This window comes from Hippoglossus stenolepis, chromosome 13 (genome assembly GCF_022539355.2).
Source record: "Hippoglossus stenolepis isolate QCI-W04-F060 chromosome 13, HSTE1.2, whole genome shotgun sequence".
Taxonomy (NCBI): domain Eukaryota; kingdom Metazoa; phylum Chordata; class Actinopteri; order Pleuronectiformes; family Pleuronectidae; genus Hippoglossus; species Hippoglossus stenolepis.
Genome location: NC_061495.1, coordinates 16,211,051 through 16,231,867, shown reverse-complemented (window position 1 = coordinate 16,231,867; position 20,817 = coordinate 16,211,051). Strand labels below are relative to the sequence as shown.

Sequence of the window (20,817 nt, the reverse complement as noted above, 5' to 3'; positions counted from 1 at the left end):
AATGTAGATTTTATTTCATAATACCTTGGTTAAGAAGATGATGTCTAATAACCATTGTCAACTCTGGTGTTTATATAAAAAAAGTTAGTTGCACTGATATATTGTTCTTACATGTAGCACTTGTAGTTTGGCTTTTTTTAAGTTAATGTACTTACATGATTCTTGCTGTTCTGAGTTTGTACCCTCATGGTTGAATGAACTTATTGTAGGTCACTTTGGATAAAAGCGTCAGCTAAATGATATGTAATGTAATAAATGTGATATTAGAACTAACATTCATGTGTATCATTTAGGAACAGACTTGAGTTATTATTATTATTATTATTATTATTATTATTATTATGTTTTTTTTAATGACCACTGATAAGACAGGAGCACTTGAAGGGTCATTCAGATTTCAGCTGGGGCCAGTGCCCCCTGGCCAAGGCCCTGGTTCCGCCCCTGTGACAAACAAACGCAGATGAAAATAATATATCTTCCTAGCCTGATCTATTAAGATACAAATACTGTTCTTTTATTGTGGTAATAGAGTCAAACATTTCCAGCTAAGGTCGACTCCGTGCCTCACCCCGCTCCTCCGTCCGCTGCTCGGTGTGCTAAAACGAGCGCCTGTGTGTTTGTCTCGCGTTGTGTGGACACAGCTGACCGCTGTCTGCGAGCAGGAATAAACCAGGCTAGGCTAACAGCCCGGACAGTTAGCAGCCCAGTGAGCGGGGGAACGGGTCGCACCGACCGAGCAGCACCGTGGAGACAGGACCGGAGCGAGTCTGATTTTCAACCGACAATGCAAACACCGAGTGTCGCAGCTAGCTAACGTTAGCCCCGTCCCCGCGGACCATGGCAGAACCCACGATCAGCCGACGATAGAGAGACAAGGCGACATCGACAGGAAAGCGGTTCGCTTAGTTTCAATGTTATTGTCAGTTGAAAGCACATATGGTCACGATGTCCTGCTCTGGGAACCTGGTCTGGGATGTAAATAAACGCCTGATTGGATACAACGAGCCCAACACCATCAGGACCAACTACTTAGGTAAGAACAAAAGGAAGCTATGCGATGCTAGCGGTGCCGCGGAGGAGGAGGAGGAGGCGAGCAGGGGATGTGTTGTTGTGTGATCGTGTGTGGCAGAGGAGTCAGATGAAGTGACAGCTAAACTCAACATGGCCTCTGAGCTTTTTCTTCGTGTGCATTGTGTTGTTCTTATATAAGACGAGAGAGCTGCTGCTGCTGCCGCCGCTTGCCCCGCACGGGCACATCCCCTCCACATGTAAATATAATGAAGTGGAGTCAGAGAAGACACGTGAGAGTTCCCAGCTAAAGCAGCAACATACATGGGATTATGTGTTTATGTATTACAGCAGCACTGCAGCTCTCTGCCAGGACAACATCACACACATATATATATATATATATCTTTGACCGATTACAGAACCTTGCACACGAATTGCAGCATGGATGCAATTTCCGTGCAATCGCAGGATTTTGCGCAGGTGGATAATGCAGAGCAAAGCAGCCGTCAGCAGGCGAGACCACCAGACTATCTGAACTCTGAAGTTCACCCGCAACATGGCCTGAAGACATGTCACAGTCAAAACAGGGAGCGATCATTTAAAGCGTTTAAAGTGTTTTCAGTTATGCGGGAAATTGTTGGCAGTGGAAATGAAACCGTGCACAACAACGTGTACAGTTCAAAAATGCTCACAGCATCATAAAGTGTCGTCATTCATATAAATATATATATAAAACAGTCATAGATGCTTATATGTGCACTTCTTATTTTTAGAATCCGTAAAGTGTTGAACTTGTCAGACAAGATGATGATATTTTTAAATATTGACAATGATCATACAAACAAGATCATTTCCCACCTACTGTGTTCCCTGGTTCCCTGAGGGATTAGTCGCCTCATGTTTGATTGTGGGAATTTAGCTGTGACGTGTGGTTTAAGTCTTGTATCCAAACTACAAATGATTGTCATAACCATGACAGCATCACATCGGTAGGGTCGGACCATATATGGCCCAAATAACTGTATCAAGATGAAAATGTTCATATTAGTCAACATTGACCTTTATCTCAATAAATGTCACTTGATTATGTCTGTGAAGTTTAAACACAGATGTTTGCTCCTCAGTGAGTTTCTTATGGGCAGAGAATGACTAACTCTTGATGAACAGCTAAACATTTAGCAAATCTGAGGTAGATTAATCAATCAAAAATGATTCTCATAAGACAAGACATGTCTCTGAGAATCCTCTAGAGAGAGAGCCACATGTGAGGGACCCCGCTCCCAGGACGGAACAGAGGAGCAATAGATGCCGCGTGTATGTAGTTAATATATTGGAACGCCTCACTGTGCACAATGCATAAGTGATTTATAGACATATAATTAATCTTTTTTATAGTGTAATAATTACATTTTCCAATATTTTCTTTCTTTCATTGCCCAATCCTAGACATCATACAATACTCCCCACCAAAAACAATATTTTAATACATTTTAATTAATTAAACGTTTTAGTAAATGCATTGTGTTGATTGATTATTACTTGTCAGTGTACTGGATCCCCTGAAAGGCACTTTGAAAGGTGTTTGAATGTGAAAAAGTAGCTGTAAAAATGTGGTGTATAAATATTATGCAGTTTTGTATTTTTATTTCATAACCTGTGGGTGATTGCACGAGGTTACACAGACAATTGCTAAATAATGAACCAGTCTGAGTTTTCCTGTGGATATATATAGTCCTCATTGAAGACGTGTCGGTATAGATTTTGATGTAAGTCTCCGTGCTGGTCGCGAGGGAACAACATGTAAGAGTCGAGGTGACTGCAGAGGAAACCGAGGACTGTCTTTCTGGTGCAGGCAGAGAGGCTTTGAGGGCTCGTCTGCAGTGTGTCAAAAAGTCAGCACCTGACAGTGGTTGAATGAAGATTTACAAGCCTGCAGAGGTGGGGCAGGGGCCACTGAGGTTTAGTCACTGCTGCATTTAGCAGGACTGATACGGTGTGAGCTGTTATTGTGCATGAGTAGAGGAGACATGCAGAGAGGTGTGGGTCAGAGCTCTTGTGGGTTATATTTAGCTCGAAGAAGGGGGTGGGGGGTGGGGGGGTAACAAGTAGTGGTCTATATTAATTTCCACCAGAGAAACTTCCGGAGGAAAATATCTGTGTTGCACATTTACATGTGTTCATCAGATCAAAGCTGTTGGACTTTTCATGAACTTGAGAAATATTATGAGTTGTTATTGTCATTGGCTGTTGTTTCACATGATGATTAGAGACTAAAAAACTCTAACACAAAAACAGACTGTAAAGAGGGATATGTTCAAACACAACATTTAGACACAGATGTATCATTAAACTAGAAATGTAAACATTAAATCCACATTTGCCAACATTTGCCAGAAGTTTCTTTCTCTCATGTGTAACTGGCCAAACACAGGCTATACATGATGTACAATTGTAAATTGAAGTTTTGGAGATTATAAGATGTCACTTTAGGCTTTGGGACAGTGTCATGGGTATTCTTTTTTGGGTAACACTTACTTGAATTACCCAAAAAGCTGATTGATTGTGTGACATTACAGAGCCTCTAAAACAAAGCTCATATTACCATCTATAACCAACGTGTGTATCGTCCCTTGTTTTTCTACCAGCAAGTTAATAAAGAGTGCATTTGCTGTAATTACCTTTTTGAGTGAAAACCATCAGATCATATTTTATAAAACGAAACATCCCAACATAATAAAAGAGCAAATAGGAAATGTGAATACATCAAAATGAAAACATCTTGTGGAAGCAGTCTGATAATGGGTCAGTATCTGATCTATAGATTCATTTTAATATGTATTCATATTAATGTTAGTCCCTGTGAGTGTGAGCTTGACTGTCAGTTATATAAAGCACAAGTCAGGCCTTTTCCTACTCTGCCGCTGTCAGAGGACAATTCCTCCACTGCTTATAAAACTTGCTGGAGCAGGTTGGGTATATACAGCCTCTGGTTGTAACACAGACCTGTTTGCCCAATAGATCAGGCAACTCTCGCTGTAACTTGTGCAACTGCTTTACAAGACGTTTGTTTTATCATAAAAAAAAAAGACAAACTACACGAGCAGCTTGAAGGAAGGAAGTTGCAGCTGCTTCATCATTTTATTACATTTATAATATATCAATCCAGAAAAGAATCAGCAGATTAATCAATAACAATTTGTAACCGGAGACTAACAGAAAATTCCACCACAGTCTATTAGTGAAACAGTTTGTGTTTGTGTGGTAGTATCCTGGTTTTGATCAGATCAGGGGTTTGGAGGGACCATCCTCGCTCTGTGCATCCTGGTTTCAGAAAACCATATAAAGCTTTATGCTGGATATTGGGGCACTGATAGAAGACAGAATTGTGTGACATGTCAAGACCTGATCTTCCTTGTTGATTAAAAACATAGGGGCTGAGATGATGTGAAATCAAGACACAACACAGATGACGAGAAACCTGGGTACTGTTAGAATAATGTATCATGCTCCGTGTAAACAGTTATGATCACGACCAGGAAGAGTCTTGAAACAGAGCAACAGGTGGAATCTGTGTTTAAATCCCACAGGTTTTTAACTTTTAATATCTTTTTAAATGAAAGTCTTTTAAAAATCACAAATAAGTGATAACGTCGTCCTGAAGAATCGATTCCGAGATAAAACTATTTTCTTTTCCTGCATTTATAGTCTGATTTTACAGCAGCATGATTTAGACAGATGGGCGGACGGGGAAACAATATGATACAAACATCTGACATTTTTTTTTACAATTTGTGTTTTTCTCTCTTCACAGGTAGAAGAGAATTTGTCCAGAGGCTTAAACTTGAAGCGACACTGAATGTACACGATGGCTGTGTAAGTGCTGCACATATTTCTATATCTATTCTTTGTTGTTCCTGTTTTATTTGCATGTGTCCTCTTGCAAGGAAATATTTTACCCTCATCAGTTCCTCGGCCAGTTTGAGACCTCGGTGTCCGAACAGAGAGCAGATCTCTGACTCCGGGTCAGATGGTTAATGCCTTTTAGAAACCTGAAGCTGACAGGTTAACAGTCACGCGTCCTGTCTCAGTATCAGCACGGCTGTCTGTCCCAGCAAAACACCCCAACAACAACAACAAGCAGTTAATGTCTGCCCTGTGTAAATCAGAACTGCTACAGTAACCAGGATCAGAGGAATATTTATTTAATACATAATAGAAATATATTAGATGCTTAATCTATATATAGACGAGCTGAGATATTCTATGTTAAAACTAAGGGCTGTTAAAGGCAGGACAATTATTGGAAAAGTGCTGAAACAATTAGTCAATTAACAAATGAGAAAAATGTTTTAATTGGAAATATTTGTTTAAATGACGTGCGTTTGCTCCTTTCTTTTTATATGCAGCAAAAATTGGGAAACAAGTGGGTCTTTTTATTTTGAAGATTTCCTTTCAGGCCCTCATGCTGTAAATTATAACAAGGTTAATCAGCGTTTTGCAAACACAGGTATATTAGGCCAAATGAGTTTGCAGCTTAGAAGAAAAGATGATGCAGCAGCTTCTCCACAGGAAGTCATAAATTATAGAGAGCGCGCCAGTGGAGTATTAACTAAAAGGCAGAGGATGGATACTAAGAGCTGGATCTTCTGATGCACCGTGGCCTGTCACTGCTGAATGTATAAACAGAGGGGAAAAGAAAAACTAGAAGAGAAAGTTGGTCTGAATGTCTCTGAATTCCTGCTGACTCATGGTGGGAAGTAAATATTTGTAAATAATCTTAGAGACCTGCAATACTGAAAGTACACAATACCTCACAAGAAGCACAGGTTCGGAAAACAAATGTAATTTTATGGGATGACGTCTAGTTTGGGAGCCACATGGTTTATCCTCTATAAAATATCATGTGAAATGTGATGTCTTGCAACTGCTTGTTCCATATCAGTTTACAGTGAGGAGTAGAGTTAGGAAATCTGCGGATCCTCATGTCCGAGAAACTGGAATCATTAAACAATGAATTAATAAATACTTCAGTCTAAATGTAAACTGCATGTCTGTCTTGTCTTCATCCAAGTTGTTGTGTCTCCACAGGTCAACACGATATCCTGGAACGACACAGGCGAATACATCCTGTCGGGATCAGACGACACATTTTTGGTTATTACGAACCCATACAACAAGAAGGTAGGTCTTAATCAATAAAGAAGTTATCACAGTTAAATACACAGTTCCACCTTACTCTGACTTTTTTTTAACGCAGGAACAAGAAAAGGAGGTAAAATCCTTGTTTTCCATTTGTGAAGAGTAGCTGAACCCTAACAGCTTGAGGTAGCACTTGACCACTGGTAGATTACTTATACTGAAAGCTTTGGATGCCTATTTTATTACAAAGTTTACATGTTTTTAATATCCCCAAAAATGTAACCGTCAAACCCCCAACCTGGCTGTAACAAGCTACCAGCGATCCCACTGAGATACCTGAAGAGGCACTAAATGGTGTTTGTAGACAGTGTTTGAAATGGTTTTTCCTTAGTGTTTGTTTGCCCTAAAACAAACACACAAAAAGTAGATAAAAAGTGGAAGAATCACCTCATGTCTTGAGCATTGTTGTGATTCTCTGATAATAGTTTCGTGGAATAAAATCTCAACAAATCAGAACTTTTATTTCATAGTCCTTAGTCAAATTCTAAAAACCTATCCATACTTTCTCTTTCTTACAAATTTAGTTTTCAGGAAACAAATCGAATTCAGTTCAGTATTTCTTCTTTTTAAATGTTCAGAGGTAGTTTAAGTATGTTAAAGATTGTCCTAACAAACATTCACGTATTTGCTTTTCTTCAGGTTAAGAAATCCATACGTTCAGGTCATCGGGCAAACATCTTCAGTGCGAAGTTCATGCCGCACACCAACGATCAGGAGATCATCTCCTGCTCGGGAGATGGCATCATCTACTACACCCACATTGAGAAGAGTCCTGAGTTCAACAGACAATGCCAGTTCACCTGTCACTATGGGACAGCTTATGAGGTACTGAACCAGAGAAATGTCAACGTAACACAGAACCTGTGCTGTAGAAATAACATATCTCACTTATGTTTTCAGTTTTGTTTTTTAATTCTAACCTTCCGTTCCCCCCCGTGTTCTGTTTTTCCTCAGATTATGACGGTACCAAATGACCCCTACACGTTTCTGTCATGCGGGGAGGACGGCACGGTGCGATGGTTCGATCTTCGCACGAAGACGAGCTGCAATAAAGAAGACTGCAAAGATGTACGGTGACAACTGTGATATCTGTTTTCCTTTCAGAGAGCAGAAATCACACCGGGGTCTCCAACAATGTCTACTGATTAACGAGAGGATCATTTTTTAAAATCAATTTTAAAAATATGGCACATTTACAATGACAATAATATTATGTTCTTCCCAGATCGTTGGCCTTCATCATGCAGTTCATGAATAACTATCATTGAATCCCTTAATATTTTAAAGTATATTTTCTATAATAATATTTATATCTTTTTTATGACTTAAGATCTTGCTGTATCCTTTCTGTATTTAATTTAATTTTCTGCATTTTCAATTGAACGTAGTAGCAGTATTGAAGATTTTGTCCACCACATTTCCGATTATAAGTTTGCCCTCAGCACTGCTCTCTGTCCCAAACATCTTTCTGTCTCTGGAGTGATCCAGTTTTCTTGGCTTCAGGCCAGTCTGCATCAGAGGAGGCCCAGTGCCTGATGGAAAGATGGATGTGTGTGTGTGTGTGTGTGTGTGTGTGTGTGTGTGCGTGCGTGTGTTTCCCAGATTGTGTTGCTTCTTCTCGTGTTTCATGCTAGCAGACCCTCTTACTTCTCTCTCTTAGTTATCCTACAACATGTCAGTGTTACAAGTTGAACGTCCACAGCTGGAAAACTACAATTATTTTCAAGTGTATTTTTCCGATTTGCTCAACTGGACCTAATTGTTTCTCCGTCCGTCCATCTGTCTGGACCTAATCCTTTGGTCTAACCCCACTGATATGAATGTGATCAACATGTGACAAAATATTAAAAACACATCTCAGAATAATCCTGTACAATTTAAAAACCATAAAGTTAAGTCAACTTCTCTTTAAAACATAAAAAATGATTACCTTAATGAAGGTAAGATTTGATTTAAGACAGTTGCATTAGACTGGTTTAGTTTAATCTTGAAATACCCAATAAACTGGTAACTAGGTGTATATTGTGATTATCTACAATTATCTGCAAATACCCCAAATCTCAAAGTGCCACTTCTTTTGTTTCTGAGCAGAATATTTATTTTATTCATATTTAAGCTCTTTAAAGTTCATCACATTGTGTTTTCTTGGATTCCAGGACATCCTGATTAACTGTCGGAGGGCAGCGACCTCTATATCCATCTCTCCACTGGTGCCATATTATCTGGCCGTGGGCTGCTCCGACAGCTCAGTGCGAATCTACGACAGACGCATGCTGGGAACCAGAGCGACAGGTCAATTCACTTATTCACTCTGCAGTCTCTATATTTATTTTTGATAAAGTGGAATTGTGCTGCCTTTTTGGATGTGATTGAATTTGTCGAGAACATCTGAACGATCAAGTTATAAATCCCTTATTGACTACAGATGTTCTTGAGATGGAAAAAATTTGGTTCACATAACCATAAAAGGGAATTTGTATTACTAATAATCTTTATTTTGTATTATTGTCACAATTGGCCTTTGCAGTTATTCATTAGTAAGTGAAGGTGACAGATGGAGGGGATGAAGCAGACATGAAGAGTTTCTGAATATCTCACCGTTTCTCTTCCTCAGGTAACTACATGGGCCGGGGGACGACGGGCATGTGCGTTCGTTTTGTTCCCGCTCACTTGTCCAACAAGTCGTGCCGGGTGACGTCTCTCTGCTACAGCGAGGACGGGCAGGAGGTGCTGGTCAGCTATTCCTCCGATTACATCTACCTGTTCAATCCCAAAGATGACCAGGCCCGGGAGCTGAAGGGCCCGTCCGAGGAGAGGAGGGAGGAGGTGAGCGCGCAGGAAAGACTCGAGTAGAGTCATCACACATCACACGAGTCCTGGCGGGTATTTTTAGTCGTGCTAGCGGCTTAGCTTTGCAGACATGAATAGCACAACAATGTCTGGAATGATCGCCATTAAAACTTTATTCAGATATTCATGGTGCCCTGAGGATAAATCCCACTGACTATTTGATTTGTAGTCACTTTGATCTTAGCCTGTTTTACCTGGGTTTAGTGTGTAAGCTAAATGCAAAGTAGAACTGAGGCTGATGGGAATATAATTGGTTTTGCAGGTGTTCGGTTGTGAACCAAAATATTAAAGCTAAAGTTAATGACCTGAGGATCATTAGTCAGTAGGATACAACCTGTGGGGACCATGGAAGGATTGTTTGTTGTGAACAGAGCCGATGTCTGCTTGTTGTTGCTGTCTGCTTCCTTGAGAGCACTGCGGACATCAGAGCTAAATCTGTACTGGCTGATGCAGTGCAGTGAATGGAGCAAAATGACCCTGAGCGAGAGACGAGGAGGACGGAGGTGAGGGGGAAGAAGTGCAGTGATGAAGAAGGACAGAAAAACATGAAAATTAGTAAAAAATCGAATCTACAGCATGAGTATTTTCTTAGATTTATTTTGGTCATTGTATATCTGTCTGGTTGAGGGCTGAGTTTGGAGATCAGATAAATGAACAGCCAGGAAAACTGGACCTCAGATAAACATAGGTGTTCATGGTGAGAACCAGTCGCTGCTGCACATGTGAGTGAATGTGCTGGATCATGGTGCCAGCGTTTCAAAGCCTCGTGGTGAGTTCAGCTGTGTCGAGATGCAACCACCACACACATTCCTTTCCAAATTCAGCGACTGACGCAGGCAGTGTTCCTCTGTCCTCCAAAATAGTTCAGGACGAGGGGGGTGGGGGGTGCCAGCCAAGAAGAAGCAGCTCATTACCCAGCCCTCCCCTTTTTTTTTTATACCTGTGACCCCATTTTTTTCAGGGGCTTTTTTTCCCCCTTGCTACTATTTCATTCATCCTCTTGCTCCCTTTCACCACCTCCAGCCCATGTGCAGACCGATGACATTTCTTAAGTAAAGCAGTTGATAGTCGCTGCACTAAGACCCCCTTTTTCTATTTCTGGCCGTCAGCCTGTTGCCCTGTAGCAGTGAGAGCCAGGGGACTGGAAAGTGATTGCAACCTCAGTCGTGCAGTGAGGAAGGAGGGGGCACTTAAAAGAGGACACTGACCTCTGTCAGTGGTGCAGTGTTTTGCTTTGGCAGCGGAGCTAATTTTGATCTTGCTTTGACTGACAAGCTTCTAATATTTCCGTGTGTGTGTGTGTGTGTGTGTGTGTGTGTGTGTGTGTGTGTGTGTGTGTGTGTGTGTGTGTGTGTGTGTGTGTGTGTGTGTTTGTGTGTGTGTGTGTGTGTGTGTGTGTGTGTGTGTGTGTGTGTGTGTGATTCCCCAGCTGAGGCAGCCTCCAGTGAAACGCCTCCGACTACGAGGGGACTGGTCTGACACTGGACCCCGAGCTCGCCCGGAGAGTGAGAGGGAGAGAGACGGTAAGATCACAGTGACATGTATGTTTAGTTTAAAGCAGAGGTCTCAAATTACACATCAGGCCCCTGAGAAAATTTAACAAGGTCAACTACATATTACTGTTAGATGTTGCTCATCATAAATTCATTTTCTCACACGTTTTTGTATTTTAGAATAACCCAGTAACTTCCTGATTATGCTGCAAAATCAGAGCATAAAAATATGCTTTTTTCCCTCTTTTACTTCACTGTTACCAAACTGTGCTGAACCCGTGCTATGTGCTAACCTAAATAGATACAAACTTGAATTAAAGGTTTTTATCCTTTTAACAGTTCATTTGGAGTTGTGTTTCTAGAACTAAAGCCCAGTATTCACTCTGGTTTTAGCTCTGTTTCATGTCCCCATCTGTTCCTAATCCAGATATGAAGCTCTTTAGCTGCTTAATGCTCCATTATGTTCACCAGCCAGTCGTTACGTGTGTCTGTCGCCTGTCTGGTGCTGAGCTGGTAGTTTTCAGATCAGCACTGTGAGAGCAGTGACACTGAACCAAAGTAGTAAAGTTGGAGCCATAAACCATAAAGTTCTGCAGAACTGAGGATAACTGTCACTATGAATGATACCTTTCACATTACGTGTGATCAATTGTTAATATAAGAATATAGACTTTACCAGCTTGTGTTTTTGTCCATCTGTCCCATCTGCAAAGAGAAATTTGTCGTTCTCCAGGAGTAAAATGAAAAATCTGAAGCGGTGATCGCTAAAAGCGACCAGAGAGATGAAATTTTATTTTCTCAGGTTCAGAATTACCATACATTAAAAATTACCACAACAACAACAAAAATCCCCTTCCCAAGCAGAGAGCAAACTGGTAAAATCACCTGGGTCGGACTCTCACCATCTGTAGTTTTTTTATTCGTTTTTCAAATGATTTGTTATTTTGCTCCTTCACCAACAAGGTCCCTGTTTTGTGTAGCTACAACTTATTACCATTCATTTATCAATACTTTGTGAAATTAACTCTCCTATTTTATTTCTAAGGGAAAAAGAAATATCAACTTTATGTTCTTGCAGCAGGTTCCTATTTGAAACTGCATGTCAACAGGATGTTCTGTGAAGTTAAGATGTAACAGTTGACAACATCTTACGGTGTTTTTTGTTTCCTTCACTCTTGTAGGTGAGCAGAGCCCAAACGTATCTCTGATGCAGAGGATGTCGGACATGTTGTCTCGTTGGTTTGAGGAGGCCAGCGAGGCTCAGAGCAGCAGAGGGACGCGACCACAGACACGGCCCAGAGGTGAGAGGACGTCTTCCACAGGCCCACTCGCTCGCTAGGAATTTTCTGGACTTTTTCCTGTTGTTTTCTCACGTGGGCTCATTCGGACATTTCCTGGGCATTTAACTAGGGTAGATGGCCAGAAAGGTTGCGGAGCAATTGACTCCGACATATGCGTTCTCACAAATAGCCCCTCCAGCAAAATGTCCAGACTCCAGTGCAGGTCTGAAAGCAGCTTTAGGGAACACCTTTTCCATGCTGACAAAGTATCTGTTATTATTCTCGCTTTCAGGAACAGCCGTCCGTCCCGAGGCCTCGTCAAATCCTCCAGCTGCCCCTGCAGGAGACTCCAGTCAGAGCTCCAGTGCCCCCGAGAGGCCTGTGACGACAGACACTTCAGTGGAACCTGCTGCTCCTGCCGCTGCCACCCCCGATGCTCCTGCCGCTGCCACCGCCACCGCCACCGCCACTGTCGCTGCCACCACTGCTGCCACCGCCGCTGCCACCGCCACCGCCACTGCTGCCCCCATGCCTAAGTCCACCTCCTCTTCCTCCTCAGGGTCTTCATCAACAGTCACAGCACCTCCTCCTTCCAGCTCCACGTCAGTGGAGAGTTCGGCCCCTTCCACCTCCCCCCTCACCTCCTCCCCTGACTCAGAGCAGAGGAGTCAGGCAGATGCGACCAGGACCCCCACGCCGGCGGCCGCATCCACCTCAGAAGCTGCACTCTCAGGTAAAAGGTTAAAAAAACACACACCAGTCACCTGTCAAGTTTTCACAAATAGTCACAGAAATGTTACTCTTTACGTGAATATGCATCCTCTCCTTATCAGTAGTTGGAGGGTGAACTCTGTGTATAAGTGTGTGTTTGTTGGAGCCTCTCCACTCAAGCAGCTGCCTCACTCCACTCTTTTTCTCCTTCAGCATCCTGTTGTCCTCCTCTTCCTCCTCATCCTCATTTTCTTTGCCTGACTCTCTGCTTCTGACCTTTTCCTCACATCCTCCTCCTCTCAGTCTGCTAATCGCTTCGTTCACTCTCCCTCTTCTCCTCTGCCTCTCTGTCAGAGTACGGTCCCCACCGGCTTCCCATAAGTTTAGTGTGTAGGCGTTTGCAGAGGTTACTTCGGCTGGCCGACCCCCCGGGACGCGGTCAGCGGGCGGGGCCATCTTCTTCCTCTGCAGAGAGAGCGAGACAGTCACAAAGAGCTGCTACCTCTGCTGCTGCCGCTGCTGAGACGCCACCCCGTACAGGTTACCCTCCCCTCCAAGCTCCCCACAGCACCCCGCCTGTCCATACGGGCTGTCCGCCTGAGCCCCCCTCCCCTGCCATCTTACCCTTAGGCTCAGCAGACATGTCTGCTTGAAGAGACAGTCATGCTGTAGAGAGACTCGGCCTTGCCAGAACTTACCACTAATCCCACAGTGATCCCCTTTTCATTTTTCAATAATGCACCTTGTACTTATTAACCCCTATAGGTGCCACTGTCGCCTCTCTGCTGTTTGTTCAGCCCCTCACTCACTAACGCTCTCACTCCATCGCTCCCCCTGTCGCTTGAGTTCTCACCTGCAAACTCTCCGGTTGGAGTGGCACCAGCTGACGTATGACTCTCTGCTTTGGCATCCTCATGGCTCATGTGGTTGTTCACCCGTGTTTGATGATACACACCAGTGTGTGTGACAGGGACTGATTCGCTTTGGTTTGATGTCACTGCAACTCGAGAATCATAACTGAAGCCCTTTTCAGACACGGAACATTGATGTGAAATGACGGAAGCTTCACACAAAGAGCGACAATACTCAAATTACATTTGGCATGTGGTGCTCAGATAGTATAAGGTTTAAAGTAGTCATATGAAGGGATGAGCTTATTCTCAGGCTGCATCAGTGGTGGTTTTTAAATAGAAATGTTGCAGCCTGAGCCTTAATTAATGACCACAGTGAGCTTGGGATGCTCACAAATGCTTCTTAAAGTGAAAACCACATTCTCAGTTTCATTTTTTATTAGAGAGCAAATGCAAGTGCTTATTTCTCTAATGTGCACAAGCATAGAATGACAATATGTTCATTTGGCACTCTCCTATTAAATGTGTCAAGTGGCTGGATTTTGATTTATTCATCCATGCAGTTTACATAAAAAAAACTAATAGGCAGTGAGTGCTGGTATTTCTTTTGTTTCCGGACTTCAACATTTTGCCGTGTTGAACGTCCTATTTGCACACGCGATCAAAGTATGAAATTGTCGTCATGTTTATGTCATGAGGTCTCGTGTCTGAAAGGAGCTTCTTGTTTTATTCAAACAGGAATTAATCTGACACCAGTGCTTCAGTGAGAGAATAAAGAGTCATTGCTTGTTTAAGTTGAAACCAGCTGTCACTATAGAGGAAGAGCAGAGGATATTTTATACATATAAAACATGTTGCAGACTTGGTAATGCATTGATCTCAGAATAGGTCAATCTTAATGGTTGTGATTACCGGACTTATTTAACATCACAGGTCTAAATCATTGATAAACTAGAATGACACTCAGTAGAGTGGATACCTCCGCCAAGGCCCAAAAGTCACCCTATGAAACCATATTTCATTAGAAATGGATTCCTGATTCCATTCTCTGAGAAGTTAAGGGGAAAATGCTGAAAAATGCTTCGCAATGTTAAAGACAGTGGGAAACAAATTCCAGGATCTGCACAAAGATTTAAAGGGTTCTTCCCCGACCCACACTGCATCCTTCCACCAATGTTTGTGGAAATCTGTCCCGTGGTTTTTGTGTAATCCTTCTTACAAACAAACCAACAAACGGACAGGGGTGAAAACATAACCTCCTTGGCGGAGGTGGTAAAATAGTACTTCTGTAGTAGACGTGTGAACTTGTCATTTTTATTGTTTTGAATCAGACTTGCTGATTTTTACAGCTTCCCTTGCTTGGCGTTGGATCGTGTTTGTTTTTTCTGTCTCAAACGCTCTTGCTCGTTGACTGTGTGAGCGCTCAGGTTTGACCTCTGTGTCCAATATTCAGAGGGTCTCATTTGTGTTCCAGATTCCCCCTCGTCTGTGGTTAACAAACAGCTGGGATCCATGACTCTTGATGAACAGCAGGGTGCGTCCTCTCCCCCACCACCCTGCCACTCGCTTTGTCTTCCTCACCCTAAAAAACACCTTTCCTCATGTTGAACCTCTTCAGTGTGTCCTCCATTGCCTTCACTCTCTGTCTTTTCATACTTTGTCATCCACAGATTTACTTTCACATTATTTGTCCACCACAGATAATACAAAATAATAACTCATCAATAGAGATGAATATTGACTTATTTACTGACTTAATAAATTTATTTTAACTGTTAAGATTAGTTCACCCCAATTACACCAACAACAACAAAGTTTTTTTTTATTGACAATTACACTTTTCATCAAAATTCTAGTGTTTTTTGTTGTGCAACTTAATGTCCAAACGGAACATGAAAAAAACCGTTCTTCCTGGAGGGGGACGACTGATACTTATTGATACATGAAAGTTAAAAACAATGTCCCTTTACTTACAAATGTATTAAGTAACCAATTATTGCAGATGTTAACCTAATTTGTTCTATTAGTGAGATTTGTTATTTCATATTTTTATAACAAGTATAAATAGAAAATATATTTTTGTTTGCCTAAGGTTGACATTTTTTAAAACTCAACATGGCTCCAAAATCTCTGTGACAATAAAAAAAGTGTAATATAGTCCAGGTTGAATCTCTGTGACTTGATTGTTATAAACAAACCGAGGTGTGTAACGATCATTCAAAGCCTTTAACTTGTGTCTCTGTGTGTTTCCGTCTCGTTGCTGTGGCTGCTGGTCGTCGATTCTTGTCTGTTACAGTGTGTTTGCTCCGATAATGTGCGATGCATGTTCCCATCTGTGTTCAGTGCTTTGAATCGATGGGAAGTGATGCAACAGATGGTTGCATATTTCCAGTGTGCTTTACATGATGTGAATAATAGTTGAATGAAATGTTTTACATGTTTTAATCAAAATTATTAATTTAAACACAAGAACTGGTATTTTTCTACCACACCAATAACACTGTGTTTGCTTGTGTCTTCGTCTCAGGAGGAGCAGAACCTGCAGCTTCACCTCCTGGTGAATCTGTATCTGCACTAGTCAGCAGCAGCAGCAGTAGCAGCAGCAGCGCTCCAACCTCCTCCACCTCGACTGGCACCAGTCGACCCAGTGCAGCAGAGCCGGTCCTTAGCCTACATTACAGCTCAGAGGGAACCACCACCAGCACCATCAAGCTGGACTTCACTGATGAGTGGTGAGTCATCGGCTGAGAGAGTCTCACTTAGAGAATCCATAAATTGTCTTTTGTTTACACAGTAGTTATTTATTCCAGAAAACATGTGATATTTACAGCTGACCAACAGGGGGCAGAGTTTCTTTTTCCTTATAACTACATTCAGTGATGCATCCTTGATTTACAAAACCTTCCCCCTCTGAATTGTTCTGTATGTGAAAATTGACACAAATGTTATAGATATAGATGCAACATCGATCTTGTAAGAATTTTTTTTTTTTTATTGAGGAACAGTTGAAAACACATTAGAAGCTTGAGGGACTCAATCACTGTGGTTTTTCTCCTACAGGAGCAGCACTTCTGGCACTATGGGCAGCGGAGCTCACAAAACATCTGAGGTTGTACAGAGCAGAGCGAGTGTGTCGACGGAGAGTTCAGCATCAGGGCAAAGTGAGTCGTCTCCTCCAGCATCTTGAGTTTCACTCCTCACATCCTACATCACTGATGCATGTGGATTGTTGTGGTCAGAAACGAACACTTCTCTTTTTTTTTTAAGTATTGTTTTTTTTCTGAACTTAAGTGAATTATACAAACAAGGTTATTGTGACACTAGAAAACAGCAACACAAGGCAAATCCAAATAAGGAGTAAAAACAAAAAGTAGTTGAAAGGGACCAATTATAATATCTTTGCCCTCAGTTCCCTCTGAGCCCTCGAGGCAGCAGAGTTTGCCGGCCGCCTCTGCAGAGCCACCGTGTGACGCCTCCTGCAGCTCGACGGCTCCAGCCGCGGCAGAGGGCTCCTCTCAGGGGGGCAGCGCGGAGAGAAGTCAGCCGGAGGGTGCGGAGGACACATCCGGAGGCTGCAGGAGGGCGGAGCCCACCGGGGAGAGCCAATGCGGCCCGCTCCCATCAGAGTGGGAGGGCCAGAGTCAGCCCGCACGGGGCAACCAGGACTCTGATGACAGCGATGACGATCCCATCCTCATCCCATCAACGAGGCTCAGAGGACAGGGACAGAGGTACGTCAGACAAGATGTCACTCTCGTTTCTTCATATTCTACGAGCAGGAAAACACCCTCATGGGTTTGATGTCAGATGATTTTCTCTTAGATCTAAATGCTGCTCACTTTTTAACAGTGGGTAATCTGATTTTTTTTTTTTTTTTGTGATACTGTGCAATTGACTGTTTTACTACAAATATAGACTTAGTACCAGAGGATCTGCAGTAGGAGATAGGATGATCAGGTAAAATGTTTGCACTGGCAGCTCAAAGCATCTAACCTGTCAGGTGTGTGACCATAGACTGTTTATAAAGATGGACGACAAGTCTCCACTTCCTCCTGTTGTTCAAAAACAAGCTTAAGCAACCCGGATGCAAATGCTGACATCTTGCACTATCTATGTTATTTAGAGCCAGAGTCTGTGCAGTAGCAATGGGGGGGATAGAGCCAAAGTATTGAGGTCCCACCGATTCACATACTTGACCAATCGTGAGTCAGTCTCAGCTGTCACTCATGGCATTTCCCCCCAACCTTATATCATCAAATAACTAATTAACCAGACTTAGCGGAAAAATTTAAATTTGGACATACATTAGTGTGATAAACGCCTAACATGACAGAAACCACCTTTAAGAAACATTTTATTTAACATGTATTTTAACTCTTGCCAGCCACCTGGGGAGGGAGATCAAGATAATTTGGGTTAACTTTTGGGCCGCTGTCAAGTCGTCCATCTTTACACACAGTCTATGTCCGTGACCTGCAGCTTTAAAACTCAACACTGTGTGTAGAATGAAGAGAAAGGTTTTTGTGTTGGTTTGATTGTTTCCCTCACACTAACAAACACACAGTTAACAGAGTGTTGTGCATGTCAGTACTGACTCTGAACACGGTTTGAGCATTTTGAAGATGTTACACTGGAGAGAAGTTAGGAATGAGGAGTGAATAACGAATCCGTGTGAGTGCATGACATCCTGGTGAAAAGGAGCTGAAGGACTGTTTTGATTTCCCCCAGTCGGACGTCTTTGAAAAACCACGTGATGCACATGTTTATCTGTTGTCGTGTAGTGATCCACTCACTACACGACAACAGCGCTTTGCACCACACGTTTAATGGCTTTTATGACAGAGCAAGCAGGTGATTTTTCTTTTTTAAAGTGGCTGCCTCCAAGTTTTAAAATAGCTTGTTACTGGTTTAGAAAAATCCAGCATCAACTCAAAGCATGGAGTTCATGAGCATCAGCGACAGCATGTGGGGTGTCTAGTCTCCTTCTGTGTGCTTTATATTTACACGTGTTTTTTTTTTATTGTTGTATTCGTCAGACGCTCGGCGGCAGCTCGCATCCAGGAGCTGTTTCGCAGGAGGAAAGAAAGAAGGGAGATGGAGGAGAGCGAGACCCAGAACATCAGGAGACCCTCGGTCAAGATGGTCTACAAGGGCCACCGCAACTCCAGGACAATGGTAAACCTCAGGCCACTTATATCACATTAGTTAGAGGAGTTTAGAGACCTTGTGAAAAATCCTCTTAAAGTAAGACTTTTTGTAGAAAAAATGAGCTAGTTCAGAAATTAGTAAATAAAAAAAAAGTGCATTTTAGCCACAGCTGAAGGCAGGATAATGTCAGGTGTTGACAGAACTTCTTTCATTTTCTTTATGCGCAGATAAAGGAGTCGTGTTTCTGGGGCAACAACTTTGTGATGAGCGGCTCCGACTGCGGCCACATCTTCATCTGGGACAGACACACCGCAGAGCACCTGATGCTGCTCGAGGCCGACAACCACGTGGTCAACTGCCTGCAGCCGCACCCCTTTGACCCCAGTGAGTCCAGCCCCAGCCTCACCCTTTCATCATCCTGTCTAAAAACCTAAAGGGGACGCCATGACGTCGACCACGGCGTTAACTTTTTCATTTTCTGGTCTGTTTCAGTTCTCGCTTCTTCAGGGATAGACTACGACATCAAGGTTTGGTCGCCGCTGGAAGTTTCGCCATCATTCAACAGAGTCCTCGCTAATGAGGTACAGGAGATCACTGAAATCAGTCTGAAGTGGAAATCCGGCCCTGTGCCAGATTCATCTCTAGGTTTAGCTATACGATTCCTGGTGCATATTAACTTTTAATATTTTAACTATTAACATTAAAACGTGTCTCATAAAGCAGCCAGTTCTTTACAGAGTTGTGGTTATTTGTTGTAGCTGCACGAGGAGCTAAGTGTCAGAGGTCGTTCTGCTAAGCGTAGCCTTCATGACAAGATTGTCTCTAGATATTCCCTCCAAACACTTCCTATCGTCCGCCCAATTGAAGTTGCTCGTCACTCTTATTGACACACCTCTTTTCTGTCGTCGTCCTCCTTCTCTTTTAAGGTCATAACTCGGAACGAGCTGATGTTAGAAGAAACGAGAAACACAATCACAGTCCCGGCCTCTTTCATGTTACGGATGTTGGCCTCCCTGAACCACATCAGATCAGGTGCATATTCATGTCCGACCACAGAAACAATTTTCTTCTCATGCTTTTCTCATGATTTTTTGTAAATGTCTTGTTTTTCTGCCTTTTCTGTTTCTTGTAGATCGACAAGAGGGCGACCGCTCTGAAGGTTCGGGTCAGGAAAATGAGGAAGAGCAGTAGCCTGCTGGGATTTTATTTTACAGAAAACATCATTTCTTCTTGCTGTATAGCACTTGAAAAAAGAAAAAAAACTGATTTGTACAAGTATAGTGTAGAATACTTCCTTTCGGAAATTAGTACAATTTCTTGGCCCCCTTGTGTTTTTTTAAGATCACTTTCTTACTGATGTTTCTGTACGAGGATAAACTGTGTGAATGCAAAAGGAAAGGACGTCAGTATATACAGTATATATATATATATTATGTGTGAGAATAACGGCGGCTGGTGTGACAGGATGTAAAGTGCAATATTTTGTTAGGAGAGAGTGAACTTTGATCAGTGTTAACGTGTGACATTTTGAATTTGTAGCACAAAGCTAAGAGATGTTGATGTGCTGCTACGGCAGTTACGCATGTGAACAAGGAGTTTCAGTAAAACACATTTTGAAAAATGTTAAATTTTTGTTGTTGAAGAGAAAAAAATAAGGAAAAAAGCTGTGGATCTCTATGACGGAGTATTAGGGCCATATTTAAGAAGAAAATATTAATTTTGAGAATGTAATATTACAATATATTTATATACTACTGCTATATACTATTTGTCTATAGTATACAAGTCAAAATATTACAAGGATAAATAAAACATTTTAAGGAAATTACAAGCAGGTATAACCTGTGCTCGCCTGAGTTTTACTCCAAAGTTTTGATATAAAAATAATCTGTAAAAGACGCAGATCAAAACAAACGATTACAGCACTCCTAATTTTGAATAAAATATTATGACTTAATTCTCGTAAAATTCAGACTCTATTCTAGTAATATTACGACCTTGTTCTCGATCTCAGATTTGTTTTCCTTTTTAAGTGGCTCTAATACTCCGTTGTGCTTCTTCTCAAAGGGTTGTTACTAAATTATTATCTTTTACAACATTTGGAAAAAAATAAAGCGAAATGGCTTCTTAAAGATTTTGGGTTAATGTCGACTCTATAAAAAAATAAATCAACAAAATGTAGTTTTAATTAAAAAGCTTCTATTTTTGCACATTAGATTTCTGAAGCGGTTAAGTCCACATATACAGAGTTACCAAGGTATATGAAACTACAGA

The 20,817-nt window shown here is 42.0% G+C and overlaps 1 protein-coding gene across 5 annotated transcripts; it reads left to right on the top strand.

Moving 5' to 3' along the window:
• The first annotated feature begins 618 nt into the window (after positions 1 to 618).
• Positions 619 to 20,677, top strand: dcaf6 (ddb1 and cul4 associated factor 6). Of its 5 annotated transcripts, XM_035175293.2 has the most exons (21): positions 620 to 1,033; positions 4,823 to 4,884; positions 6,100 to 6,192; positions 6,850 to 7,035; positions 7,165 to 7,278; positions 8,367 to 8,502; positions 8,825 to 9,036; positions 10,490 to 10,583; positions 11,735 to 11,854; positions 12,126 to 12,566; positions 12,899 to 13,084; positions 14,870 to 14,929; positions 15,923 to 16,127; positions 16,456 to 16,556; positions 16,805 to 17,126; positions 17,311 to 17,352; positions 18,432 to 18,570; positions 18,771 to 18,927; positions 19,036 to 19,124; positions 19,470 to 19,575; positions 19,676 to 20,677. In XM_035175293.2, the coding sequence occupies exons 1-21, from the start codon at positions 937 to 939 to the stop codon at positions 19,732 to 19,734; spliced, it is 3,021 nt and encodes a 1,006-aa protein (XP_035031184.1). In that variant the 5' UTR covers positions 620 to 936; the 3' UTR covers positions 19,735 to 20,677. The 5 variants fall into 5 exon arrangements, with proteins under 5 accessions (XP_035031186.1, XP_035031185.1, XP_035031184.1 ...); XM_035175295.2 differs by lacking the exon at positions 14,870 to 14,929 and having other exon boundaries at positions 619 to 1,033; XM_035175294.2 differs by lacking the exon at positions 17,311 to 17,352 and having other exon boundaries at positions 619 to 1,033.
• The last annotated feature ends 140 nt before the right edge of the window (positions 20,678 to 20,817 follow it).